The sequence below is a fragment of the Bombina bombina genome, chromosome 1 (genome assembly GCF_027579735.1).
Source record: "Bombina bombina isolate aBomBom1 chromosome 1, aBomBom1.pri, whole genome shotgun sequence".
NCBI lineage: Eukaryota > Metazoa > Chordata > Amphibia > Anura > Bombinatoridae > Bombina > Bombina bombina.
The window spans coordinates 597,313,433-597,326,610 of record NC_069499.1 but is presented as its reverse complement, the minus strand read 5'-3'; the positions used below and the strand labels follow the sequence as shown (position 1 = coordinate 597,326,610).

Here is a 13,178-nt window from a genome sequence, read left to right as displayed (position 1 = left end):
GGTTATGGAACAGCGGTCTTTAGACCACTGCTTCATAACTGGTGTTTCTGGTGAGCCTGCAGGCTCGCCAGAAACACGGGATTCAAGCTCCATACGGAGCTTGATAGATAGGTTCAATGTTTTTAAATCTAGACTCCTTTCCTTACCTTTTAAGGGGAAGTCTGTATTTGGACCTGGTCTGGATTCCATTATCTCCATGGTAACTGGAGGAAAGGGGGCCTTTCTTCCTCAGGATAAGAAGGCTAGGCCAAAGGGTCATCAATCTTCTAATTTTCATTCCTTTCTTAATTTCAAGGGACAGAATCATTTGGCCTCCTCCAAGTCCGACCAGCCCAAGAGTTCCTGGAAACCTAACTAGCCTTGGATCAAGAACAAGCAGTCCAAAAAGCCTGTCTCTGAAACTAAGTCAGCATGAAGGAGTGGCCCTCGATCTGGGACAGGATCGTGTAGGGGGCAGACTTTCATTCTTTCAGGACAATTGGACTCACGATGTTCCAGATCCTTGGGTGGTAGATGTGGTCTCCCTAGGATACAAGATAGGATTCAAGTCCTCCAAGAAGCAGATTCCTTCTATCAAGACTTTCATCAAACCCAGTGAAAAGAGAGGCATTCTTAGCATGTGTAAAGGATATTTCTTCCCTGGGAGTGATAGTTCCTGTTCCTCCTTCAGAACAGGGCTTAGGGTTTTACTCAAACCTCTTTGTGGCTACCAAGAAAGAGAGAACCTTTCTTACTATTCTGGCTCTAAAGTGCCTCAACAAATTTCTCAAGGTTCAATCCTTCAAGATGGAAACTATCAGATCCATTCTCCCCTTGGTCCAGGAAGATCAGTTTATGACCACTATAGACCTGAAGATCGCATGCCTCTATGTTCCTATCCACAGAGAACATTTTCAACTTCTGCAGTTTGCCTTTCTAGACAAACTCTTTCAATTTGTAGCCCTTTATTTTGGTCTGGCTACAGCTCCCAGAATCCTTACAAAGGTGCTGGGCTCTCTTTTAGCGGTAGTCAGATCCCAGGGAATCTCTGTAGTACCAGACCTGGACGATATCTTGGTTCAGGCTCCATCCTTTCATTTGGCAAGATCTCACACAGCTTCTTTCTTTTGAAGATCTCACACAGACTCTCTGTTATCCCTTCTTCACTCTCACAGGTGGAAGATAAATTTGGACAAGAGTTCCCTGGTTCCAAATACCAGGATCTGTTTTTTTGGGAACAATAATAGATTTGGTCACCATGAAGATCTTCCTGACAGATGTCAGACAATCCAAACTTCTCTCTTCCAGTCTTTGTCTTCAATCCTCTGCACGCCCCTCAGTGGCACAGTGCATGGAAGTGATTGGTCTCATGGAGGCCTCCATGGACATTATTCCTTTTGCTCACTTCCACCTGAGACCTCGCCAATTATTCCGCTCAGACAATGGAAAGGCAATAATTCTGACCTATCTCAGCGGATCGTCCTAGACAACCACACAAGAGAATCTCTCTTGGTGGCTCTGTCAGGATCATCTAGCTCAAGCCATGTTCTTTTTGAGACCATCTTGGGAGATTGTGACTATGAATGCCAGCCTCTCATGCTGGGGTGCAGTTTAGGGTCCCTTAAGACGCAGGGATCCTGGTTACAGGAGGAATCCGTTCTCCCAATAAATATTCTGGAGTTGAGAGCAATCTACAATGCTCTGATAGTGTGGCCTCAACTGAGTTATGTCCAGTTTATCACATTTCAATCGGACAACATAAAATCTGTGGCTTATATCAACCATCAAGGAGGAACCAGGAGTTCCCTAGCTATGAAGGAGGTCTTGCTCATCCTTCAGTGGGCAGAGTCCCACAATTGCCACATCTCAGCCACTCATAACCCGGGTGTAGATAACTGGGAAGTGGACTATCGGAGCAGACAGACTTTTGACCCAGGGGAGTGGGCTCTTCATCCGGAGGTGTTCTCTGAGATAACCCTCAGGTGGGGTGTTCTGGAGATAGACCTCATGGCTTCTCACCTCAATACCAAGCTGCCCAGATACAGGTCCAGATCGAGGGACCCTCAGGCAGTGCTGGTGGGTGCGTTAGCGGTTCCGTGGGAATTCAGTCTAATATATTGGTTTCCTCCATCTGCCCTTCTTCCCAGGGTTATAGCCTGCATCAAACAAGAGTGTGCCTCGTTGATCCTAATTGCTCAAGCTTGGCCTTGCAGGACTTGGTTTGTTGTTCTGGTGAATATGTCGGAGGTTGCCACTGAGGTCGGACCTTCTACTTCAAGGTCCGTTCCTTCATCAAAATCGAGATTCTCTGAGGCTGACTGCATGGAGATTGAATGCTTAGTCATGTCTAAAAGAGGTTTTTCAGATAGCGTCATTGACACTCTGATTCAGGCTTGTAAGCCGGTGACTCGCCGTATGTATCATAAGGTCTGGCACACCTATCTATCCTGGTGCAAGTCTCGAGGTTTCCCTTGGCACAAGGTGAGAGTTCCTCGCATTCTGTTGTTTCTCCAAGAGGGTTTGGAGAAAGGTTTGTCAGTCAGTTCTCTGTAGGGTCAGATCTCTGCCATTTAGGTCTTTGTACACAAGAAGTTAGCAAATTTGCCAGATGTTCAGTCCTTTGTTGAGGCCCTGGTCCGAATCAGGCCTGTGTTTAAGTCTGTTGCTCCTCCTTGGAGCCTTAATTTAGTTCTTTGTGTCCTGAAGCAGGCCCTGTTTGAGCATATGCATTATGTTGATATTAAACCTTTGTCTTGGAAAGTTTTATTTTTGTTGGCTATTTCCTCTGCTCGTAGAGTTTCAGAATTATCTGCCTTACAGTGTGATCCTCCTTATTTTTTTTCCATTCGTATAAGGCTGTACCAAATTGGGATTTCTTCCCAAGGTGGTCTTGGACCACAATATCAATCAGGAGATTGTAGTGCCTTCTTTTTGTCCTAATCCTTTATCTCAGAAGGAACGTTTGTTCAAACAAAGCTTCCATGGAACAAACTGTAAGGCGGCTTCTTTTCAATTTTTCAAAATTTTACAAGTTTGATGTTTTTTTGTTTTGTTTTTAAAAAATTTTTTTATTGAGGTTATGCGAATAATACAACATGAATGGGTTACCCCAAAGTACACATAACATGAATAACAAGACCTTCATATAAACATTCAAAGGTGTAGGTTAATATGATACACTAAGGAATACATAGTAGGGGAAAATCTGAAACCTCAGTTTTATAGTCTCTACTTTAGAGGGTTTCCTCATATGGCACATAAGGTCACTCTTGTACCTTAAAACACTTATGTATTCTAGAGGAAAATTAGTTTTTGAAATGGCCACTTTTGGGCCTGCATATGTATTTAATATGAAAAAAGTCATATTGATGAGGGATCCATCATTGCTAATATTTTAGGGTGAGAAAACAACTAAACAAATAAACAACAAATGAACAGATGGGGTAAAGGCCTACCGGCAAGCATTGTCACATAAAACAGAAATAACAGAAAACACAGATCAGGCATGGGTTCACGTGCCCTACTGCACTCTCAGAAAACTTCATTGGATATGCAATGAAGTAAATATAGAAACCCCCAATATTACTTAGCAGAAAGCAAATTAGATATTTGTTACACTCTCATGGGACACTTTAACTATCATTACTGTTACCTTACAAAAACTACAAGCAAAGATGTGGTATCTCTGAGGTGGGGAAAGTAGGGCAGTATAAGTCTCCCAAACGTAAGGTACTGCAAAAGTCCTCCTAGCATAATATCTTGAAGGATTTTATATGTGAGCAGATCAGTGTAATAAGCGTAAAAACCGGTACTTTTTTCAGTATTTTTAAAACAGACTCGGCTGCTCATTTCCATCTGACCGTTCTGAGATCAACCAATTCCTGACTTGTAATGTCTCTGGTGACTTTCAGTCTCTACAGCTTTGGTCAGCTTGGGTAAGGTTAGAGTATGCAGATCTGGGGACTGTATTTTGCTCAGTAAGCCCTCAATATCCCCTAATGCAGTGGCCTCTCTGTACTTTTGTATTTTGCCGGAATTGCCCGCATCTAGATGAAAATTAGCCGCTCTCTCCAGTCCTGTAGCGGGGACTTCCCATCATAGGCCGTCTCAGGAGATTTCTTTGCATTTCCATAAGATGCTCCCTTATTAGATCTGTTGAGGCTCTGGACGGGCAAGATTTCTGTATCGGCCTCTATACCGGGAACGTTCCGGACCTTGATGAGGCTCTGGATTGGAGTTATGCGGCCCTCGCTCTGCAGGTGTTGCGCTGGTGCGGGAGTTCCTAAGCAGCTGCTTTTTAGTTTCCACCCCAAATGGAAGGTGGGGGCTTGCCTAGTTACTGTTCTTATTCTGACCGGTGCAGGTTTGACAGCCTTAGTTTGGCTAAACTGGTCCTTGCAGTCTGGTATGAGACTCTTAGCTACTGGGGCGGCTACAAGGAGATCGCACAGCTCCTTTGTCAGAGTCCGGTAATGTTCCTCTATGAGCTGGGTCATCCGTGACTCCCATTTGTTCAGGGCCTCCATTTTCAGTGTATGGTTAAGGTTTAATGTTGGTAACTCCTTCGGTATTGAAAGTTAGCTAGAGAATCCTTTCTATAAGTGGATCAGGTATCGAGAAGAGTCCTAATTTTAGGACACCGTAACCCCGGCAGTGGGGGGGGGGGGGTTAGTATGCGGCAGCCCCGGACCTGCGTTCTAAAACCTCCACGAGGCCCGAATTAAGATGACTTCCGGGCCTGCAAGAAGACCACAACACAGCCGTCCCAGAGAACATAGACAAAAACAAAGTCAGAACATCAGCTCTCAGAGTATATGCAAAGTGAAGCAATATATAAGGTCGGATATATCCAATTAGTGGAATATTTTGTAGCCTTGATATAGATAATTTGCCAAAATCTTCTCAGCCTCACGGAGCTTCACAGAGACATGTCTTGCCGCTTTGAGAGCAGGCTCCGCCCCCAAGTTTGATGTTTTTGCCTCAGCTGTGGCTTCTTTTGGGAGAAAGGTGCTTCAAGCAATGATGCCTTTAGTTTTGGTGCCTTTGGTTCTCCTTCCCTGTCCATTCTGTGTCCTCTCTGGCTTGGGTATTGGTTTCTCAACAGTAATTGAATGGAATTGTGTACTCTTGATGCCATTGGAAAGAAAACAAAATTTATGCTTACCTGATAAATTATTTTCTTTCCTGGCACGGAGAGTCCACGACCCGCCCTTTTATAATTTTTAAGGCAGCATTTATTTTTATAACCTTCAGGCACCCCTTTACCCCTAGTGTTCCTCTTTCTCTTTCCTTATTCCGTTGGCTGAATGACTGGGGAGTATGCAAAGTGGGAGCTTTGCTGGGATGTCTTTGCCTCCTCCTGGTGGGCAGGAGATGAATTCCCAAAAGCAACTGAATAGAATCGTGGACTCTCCATGCCAGGAAAGAAAATAATTTATCAGGTAAGCCTACATTTTGTTTTTGTCCACTGTCTTATCATTTTTATCTTATTTCTTCTGCTTCAATTGATTCCTTTCTTTCCATTTCTTCCTACCTTTATCTTCATTTTCATGCTACCTTTCTTTACATTTCTCAGTTTAGCTTTACCTTATTCTCTCCACCCTTACTCTCTTATTCATCATCATCTCTCTCTAAACTTATCTCTATCTCTCACTTTCATTTTCTGGGTTACATCCTTCTGTTTATTAATTGCTACCTTATCGTCTTTCTCTCTCTCCATCTACCAACATCTATGTTTCCTTTTTCATCTTATTCTCTGCTCATAATACCTGTTCCTTATTTCTATAACTATTCTTCTTTTCTCTGTGCTCACTCTAGTGCAAATAGTGTTTCTTCAACTTATTCCCGCTTTTATTCCTCAGAACAAAGACCTGCATTCTGGTCTTGTTGGTCCCTTCCTTGCCTGTCGTCCTCATGTGCTGAGCCGTTCCTTTGATCGCCAGCTGTCTGTGCAAGACTTCTCTCTTACATTCATGGAGATAGATGAAACACAGAGTTGGTATCTAAGTGACACCCTACAACAACAGTGCCCTTTAGCCTGCACCCAACAAGGTCCACTTGGGACCTCATGCCCACAAGTCTGCAATAGTCAAGACCCTGACTTCCAAAGAAGACACACCTTCTACGGTACAGAAAATATGATAAAAAAGCAGCCATTTTTATTATCCTTCCTTATATTTTGTTAATTTCATGTTTGTACATAACAAGAGAGGTTATTATCAAGGTTTTTTTCTTCTTCTTTTTTTTGTTAAAACTAACATTTAAGATTTTACTCAGACACTGCAGTCGGAAATATTATGGCGTCATTTGTATGCTCAATAGCACAGAAGCTGTGAAATTCTAAGCGTAACTTCTGTGCCCCCGTGCTTTGACACATCAATCAATATCTCTGTTCAGATTGTAAGGAATAACTAAATACATTATTATAATCTGGATCAATTAGATTTATAACATATGAAATGAACATTATTAATTTTTGCTTGGAATAGATCGCAGTAACTAAACAGAGAGGTTTAGTGCTATTAGACAAGTGTGTACATGAAGTATCTCAGTGAGCCCTGGAAATAGATTTATGTTGTGAAAATACAGAATACAGTGATCTCTGCTACCCCTTGTTGACCCTCTATTTTTTTTATCTCCACTTCACTCAACCCTATATCACCCATCCCTATTATCCCTCGATTTCCTGAACTTCCGCTACACTTAACCCTATACCTCATGGCCATCATCACACTTAAAGGGACACTGAAGCCAAATGTTTTCTTTCGTGATTCAGATAGAGCATGCAGTTTTAAGCAACTTTCTAATTTACTCCTATTATCAATTTCTCTTCATTCTCTTGCAATCTTTATTTGAAAAAGAAGGCATCTAAGGTTTTTTTTGGTTCAGTACTGGTCAGCACTTTTTTATTGGTGGATGAATTTATCCACCAATCAGTAAGGACAACCCAGGTTGTTCACCAAAAATGGGCCGGCATCTAAACTTACATTCTTGCATTTCAAATAAAGATACCAAGAGAATGAATAAAATTTGATAATACAGGGAGTGCAGAATTATTAGGCAAGTTGTATTTTTGAGGATTCATTTTATTATTGAACAACAACCATGTTCTCAATGAACCCAAAAAACTTATTAATATCAAAGCTGAATAGTTTTGGAAGTAGTTTTTAGTTTGTTTTTAGTTATAGCTATTTTAGGGGGATATCTGTGTGTGCAGGTGACTATTACTGTGCATAATTATTAGGCAACTTAACAAAAAACAAATATATACCCATTTCAATTATTTATTTTTACCAGTGAAACCAATATAACATCTCAACATTCACAAATATACATTTCTGACATTCAAAAACAAAACAAAAACAAATCAGTGACCAATATAGCCACCTTTCTTTGCAAGGACACTCAAAAGCCTGCCATCCATGGATTCTATCAGTGTTTTGATCTGTTCACCATCAACATTGCGTGCAGCAGCAACCACAGCCTCCCAGACACTGTTCAGAGAGGTGTACTGTTTTCCCTCCTTGTAAATCTCACATTTGATGATGGACCACAGGTTCTCAATTGGGTTCAGATCAGGTGAACAAGGAGGCCATGTCATTAGATTTTCTTCTTTTATACCCTTTCTTGCCAGCCACGCTGTGGAGTACTTGGACGCGTGTGATGGAGCATTGTCCTGCATGAAAATCATGTTTTTCTTGAAGGATGCAGACTTCTTCCTGTACCACTGCTTGAAGAAGGTGTCTTCCAGAAACTGGCAGTAGGACTGGGAGTTGAGCTTGACTCCATCCTCAACCCGAAAAGGCCCCACAAGCTCATCTTTGATGATACCAGCCCAAACCAGTACTCCACCTCCACCTTGCTGGCATCTGAGTCGGACTGGAGCTCTCTGCCCTTTACCAATCCAGCCACGGGCCCATCCATCTGGCCCATCAAGACTCACTCTCATTTCATCAGTCCATAAAACCTTCGAAAAATTAGATATTTTTTGGCCCAGTCTTGACGTTTCAGCTTGTGTGTCTTGTTCAGTGGTGGTCGTCTTTCAGCCTTTCTTACCTTGGCCATGTCTCTGAGTATTGCACACCTTGTGCTTTTGGGCACTCCAGTGATGTTGCAGCTCTGAAATATGGCCAAACTGGTGGCAAGTGGCATCTTGGCAGCTGCACGCTTGACTTTTCTCAGTTCATGGGCAGTTATTTTGCGCCTTGGTTTTTCCACATGCTTCTTGCGACCCTGTTGACTATTTGAATGAAACGCTTGATTGTTCGATGATCACGCTTCAGAAGCTTTGCAATTTTAAGAGTGCTGCATCCCTCTGCAAGATATCTCACTATTTTTGACTTTTCTGAGCCTGTCAAGTCCTTCTTTTGACCCATTTTGCCAAAGGAAAGGAAGTTGCCTAATAATTATGCACACCTGATATAGGGTGTTGATGTCATTAGACCACAACCCTTCTCATTACAGAGATGCACATCCCCTAATATGCTTAATTGGTAGTAGGCTTTCGAGCCTATACAGCTTGGAGTAAGACAACATGCATAAAGAGGATGATGTGGTCAAAATACTCATTTGCCTAATAATTCTGCACTCCCTGTAGGAGTAAATTAGAAAGTTGCTTAAAATTGCATGCTCTATCTGAATCAAGAAAGAAAAATGTTGGGTTTAGTGTCCCTTTAACACTTTATCACTCTTTCAATTTAAAAATATACCAGCTGGATCCTCATCTCATGTAACCCTACACCACCTGAATCCTCCCTTTATATTGTCTAGATCTCCACTGCATGTAACCCTACACTTTGACTCCCTTACCTCACAATCTCCCCAACAGACCCCCCACCCATTACTCCCCCCATGTACTTTTTTCTCCTTAGCACCTAAGGCTCCCCCCCCCCCTCCTCGGGGCTACCCTGCTTCTATAACCCAAGTATGTAATGTTAATCGACTTTCCAATTAACTTCTATAATCTAATTTGCTACATTCTCTTGGTACCTATTTATGGATCTTGTCATTGGCTCATCTTATGTGTTTAGCTAGCTCTCAGAAGTGCAGCCCCCACCCTAACTAGGTTTAAACTTCTAAAAAGGATACTAAGAAAACAAAGCATATTTTATAATAGAAGTAAATTGTGACGTTGTTTACAATTGTATGCTCTATCTGAAAAAAATATATTTTTGACCTTACTGTCTCTGTAATAATATCTGGACATTTTTAAAGGGACAGTCTAGTCAAAATTAAACTTTCATGGTTCAGATACGATATGCAATTTTAAACAACTTTCAAATTTATGTTTATCAGCAAATTTGCATTGTTCTCTTGGTATTCTTTGTAGAAAGCTAAACCTAGGTAGGCTCAAATGCTAATTTCTAAGCCATTGAACTGCCTCTTATCTCAGTGCATTTTGACAGGTTTGTAACAGTTAGAAAGTGCTAGGTGATGTATTTTATATAGAAAACATTGGGCTCACTCCCATGGAGTTATTTAAGAGTCAGCACTGATTGGCTAAAATGCATATCTGTCAAAATAACTTAGATAAGGGGCAGTCTGCAGAGGCTTAGAAACAAGATAACCACAGAGGTAAAAAGTATATTAATATAACAGTGTTGGTTATGCAAATTTGGGGAATGGGTAATAAAGGGATTATCTATCTTTCTCTTGCAAGGTGTATCCAGTCCACGACTTCATCCTTTACTTGTGGGATATTCTCATTCCCTACAGGAAGTGGCAAAGAGCGCACACAGCAGAGCTGTCCATATAGCTCCCCCTCTAGCTCCACCCCCCAGTCATTCTCTTTGCCGGCTGCTACTAGTCTGTTAAACATGTCTGACACTAAGGGAAATCCTTGTTCAATGTGTTTAGAAGCCATGGTGGAACCCCATCTCAGAATGTGTCCCAATTGAACTAATATGTCTATACACTTAAAAGATCATATTGTTGCACTTAAAAGTGTGGCCCTAGATGATTCTCAGACTGAAGGTAATGAGGATAGTCCGCCTACCTCTCCCCATGTGTCACAACCAGTTACGCCCGCTCAAGCGATGCCTAGTACCTCTAGTACGTCTGCCGCTATTACATTGCAACAACTAGCGACAGTCATGGATAATTCCCTTGCGGCCTTTCTATCCAAACTGCCAGTTTTTCCGGCAAAGCGCAATAGAGCAATCTGAAGCTTTGGTAGCCTTATCTGATGTACCCTCACAACACTCTGAAGTGGGAGTGAGGGATTTGATGTCTGAGGGAGAAATTTCCGACTCAGGAAAGGTTTCTCATCAGGCAGAGTCAGATTCATTAGCGTTTAAATTTAAACTGGAACACCTCCGCGTATTGCTCAGGGAGGTATTAGCCACTCTGGATGATTGTGACCCTATGGTGGTCCCAGAGAAATTGTGTAAAATGGACAAGTACCTAGAGGTCCCTGTATACACTGATGCGTTTCCGATCCCTAAAAGGGTTGCGGATATTGTTACTAGGGAGTGGGATAGACCAGGTGTCCCTTTTGTTCCCCCCCCCCCTATTTTTAAGAAAATGTTCCCCATAACTGACCCCAGGCGGGACTCGTGGCAGACAGTCCCTAAGGTAGAGGGGGCTGTTTCTTCACTTGCTGAGCGCACAACAATACCAATTGAAGACAGTTGTGTTTTTAAAGCTCCTATGGATAAAAAATTAGAAGGTTTACTTAAGAAAATTTTTGTTCAACAAGGTTTCCTTCTCCAACCTATTGCCTGCATTATTCCTGTAACTACTGCAGCGGCTTTCTGGTTTGAGGCGCTGGAGGAGTCGCTCCAGACAGAGACCTCATATGACGAAATTATGGATAGAATTAAGGCTCTAAAGCTGGCTAATTCTTTTATCACAGACGCCGCCTTGCAATTAGCTAAGTTAGCGGCAAAAAATTCAGGTTTCGCCATTATGGCACGCAGAGCGCTTTGGCTCAAGTCATGGTCGGCCGATGTGTCGTCAAAATCCAAATTATTAAATATCCCTTTCAAGGGAAAGACCCTTTTCGGGCCAGAATTGAAAGAGATTATTTCAGAAATCACCGGGGGAAAGGGCCATGCTCTCCCTCAGGACAAGCCCTTTAAGGCTAGAAACAAAGCTAATTTTCGTTCCTTTCGTAACTTCAGGAGCGGTCCGGCTTCAGTCTCTACAGCTGCAAAGCAAGAGGGTAACGCTTCACAGCCCAAGGCAACCTGGAAGCCTTACCAGGGCTGGAACCAGGCTAAACAGGCCAAAAAGCCTGCAGCTGCTACCAAGACAGCATGAAGGGGTAGCCCCCGATCCGGGACCGGATCTAGTAGGGGGCAGACTCTCTCTCTTCGCTCAGGCCTGGGCAAGAGATGTTCATGATACCTGGGCATTAGAGATTGTTTCCCAGGGATATCTTCTAGAATTCAAGGACTCCCCTCCAAGGGGAAGGTTCCACATTTCTCGTCTGTCTACAGACCAGACAAAGAAAGAGGCGTTTTTACTCAAACCTGTTTGTGGTTCCCAAAAAAGAAGGAACTTTCAGACCAATCCTGGATCTAAAAATTCTAAACAAATTCCTCAGAGTCCCATCATTCAAGATGGAGACCATTCGGACAATCTTACCTATGATCCAGGAAGGTCAATATATGACTACGGTGGATCTAAAGGATGCGTACCTGCATATTCCGATCCACAAAGATCATCATCAGTTCCTCAGGTTCGCTTTCTTAGACAAGCATTACCAGTTCGTGGCTCTTCCATTCGGTTTAGCCACTGCTCCCAGAATTTTCACAAAGGTGCTAGGGTCCCTTCTGGCGGTTCTAAGACCGCGGGGCATAGCAGTGGCGCCTTATTTGGACGACATCTTAATTCAGGCGCCGTCCTTTCACAGAGCCAAGGCACACACGGAGATTGTATTGTCCTTTCTGAGGTCTCACGGGTGGAAGGTGAATGTCAAAAAGAGTTCTCTGTCCCCACTCACAAGGGTTCCCTTCCTAGGAACACTAATAGATTCAGTAGAAATGAAAATATTTCTGCCGGAGGTCAGAAAGTTGAAACTTTCAACTACTTGCTGAGTTCTTCATTCCATTCCTCGGCCATCTGTAGCTCAGTGCATGGAGGCAATCGGATTAATGGTAGCGGCAATGGACATAGTCCCTTTTGCTCTTATACACCTCAGACCACTGCAACTATGCATGCTCAAACAGTGGAATGGGGGTTATGCAGATTTGTCTCCTCAAATTCAGTTAGACCAGGAGACCAGAGATTCTCTTCTCTGGTGGTTGCCTCAGGACCACCTGTCTCAGGGAATATGTTTCCGCAGGCCAGAGTGGGTCATTGTAACGACCGACGCCAGTCTGTTAGGCTGGGGTGCGGTCTGGGACTCCCTGAAAGCTCAGGGATTATGGTCTCGGGAAGAAACGCTTCTCCCGATAAACATTCTGGAACTGAGGGCGATATTCAACGCTCTTCAGGCATGGCCTCAACTAGCTGCGGCCAAATTCATCAGATTTCAGTCGGACCACATCACGACTGTAGCTTACGTCAATCATCAGGGGGGAACAAAGAGTTCCCTAGCAATGACGGAAGTAACCAAAATAATCAGGTGGGCGGAGGATCACTCCTGCCATTTCTCAGCAATTCACATCCCAGGAGTAGACAACTGGGAGGCGGATTTTCTAAGTCGTCAGACTTTTCACCCGAGGGAGTGGGAACTCCACTCGGAGGTATTTGCCCAGCTGACTCAGCTATGGGGCACTCCAGAATTGGATCTGATTGCGTCCCGTCAGAACGCCAAACTTCCTCTCTACGGGTCCAGGTCCCTGGACCCCAAGGCGGTATTGATAGATGCTCTAGCAGCGCCTTGGTCCTTCAATCTGGCTTATGTTTTTCCACCGTTTCCTCTCCTCCCGCGTCTGGTCGCCAGAATCAAGCAGGAGAAGGCTTCGGTGATTCTGATAGCGCCTGCGTGGCCACGCAGGACTTGGTATGCAGACCTAGTGGACATGTCATCTGTCCCACCATGAACACTGCCAATGAGGCAGGATCTTCTAATACAGGGTCCGTTCAAGCATCCAAATCTAGTTTCTATACGTCTGACTGCTTGGAGATTGAACGCTTAACTCTATCAAAGCGTGGGTTCTCTGAGTCAGTTATAGATACTCTGATTCAGGCTAGAAAGCCTGTCACCAGGAAAATCTACCATAAGATATGGCGGAAATATCTTTGTTGGTGTG

General features: G+C 43.4%; 1 protein-coding gene across 1 annotated transcript in view; it reads left to right on the top strand.

The window, feature by feature from the left end:
- F8 (coagulation factor VIII) overlaps window positions 1-13,178 on the top strand; it is a 269,846-nt gene that overhangs the window by 219,616 nt on the left and 37,052 nt on the right. Inside the window, exon 17 of the mRNA XM_053698910.1 lies at window positions 5,841-6,105. Within this exon, the coding sequence (XP_053554885.1) occupies window positions 5,841-6,105 (265 nt within the window). The remainder of the gene's footprint in view (window positions 1-5,840; window positions 6,106-13,178) is intronic.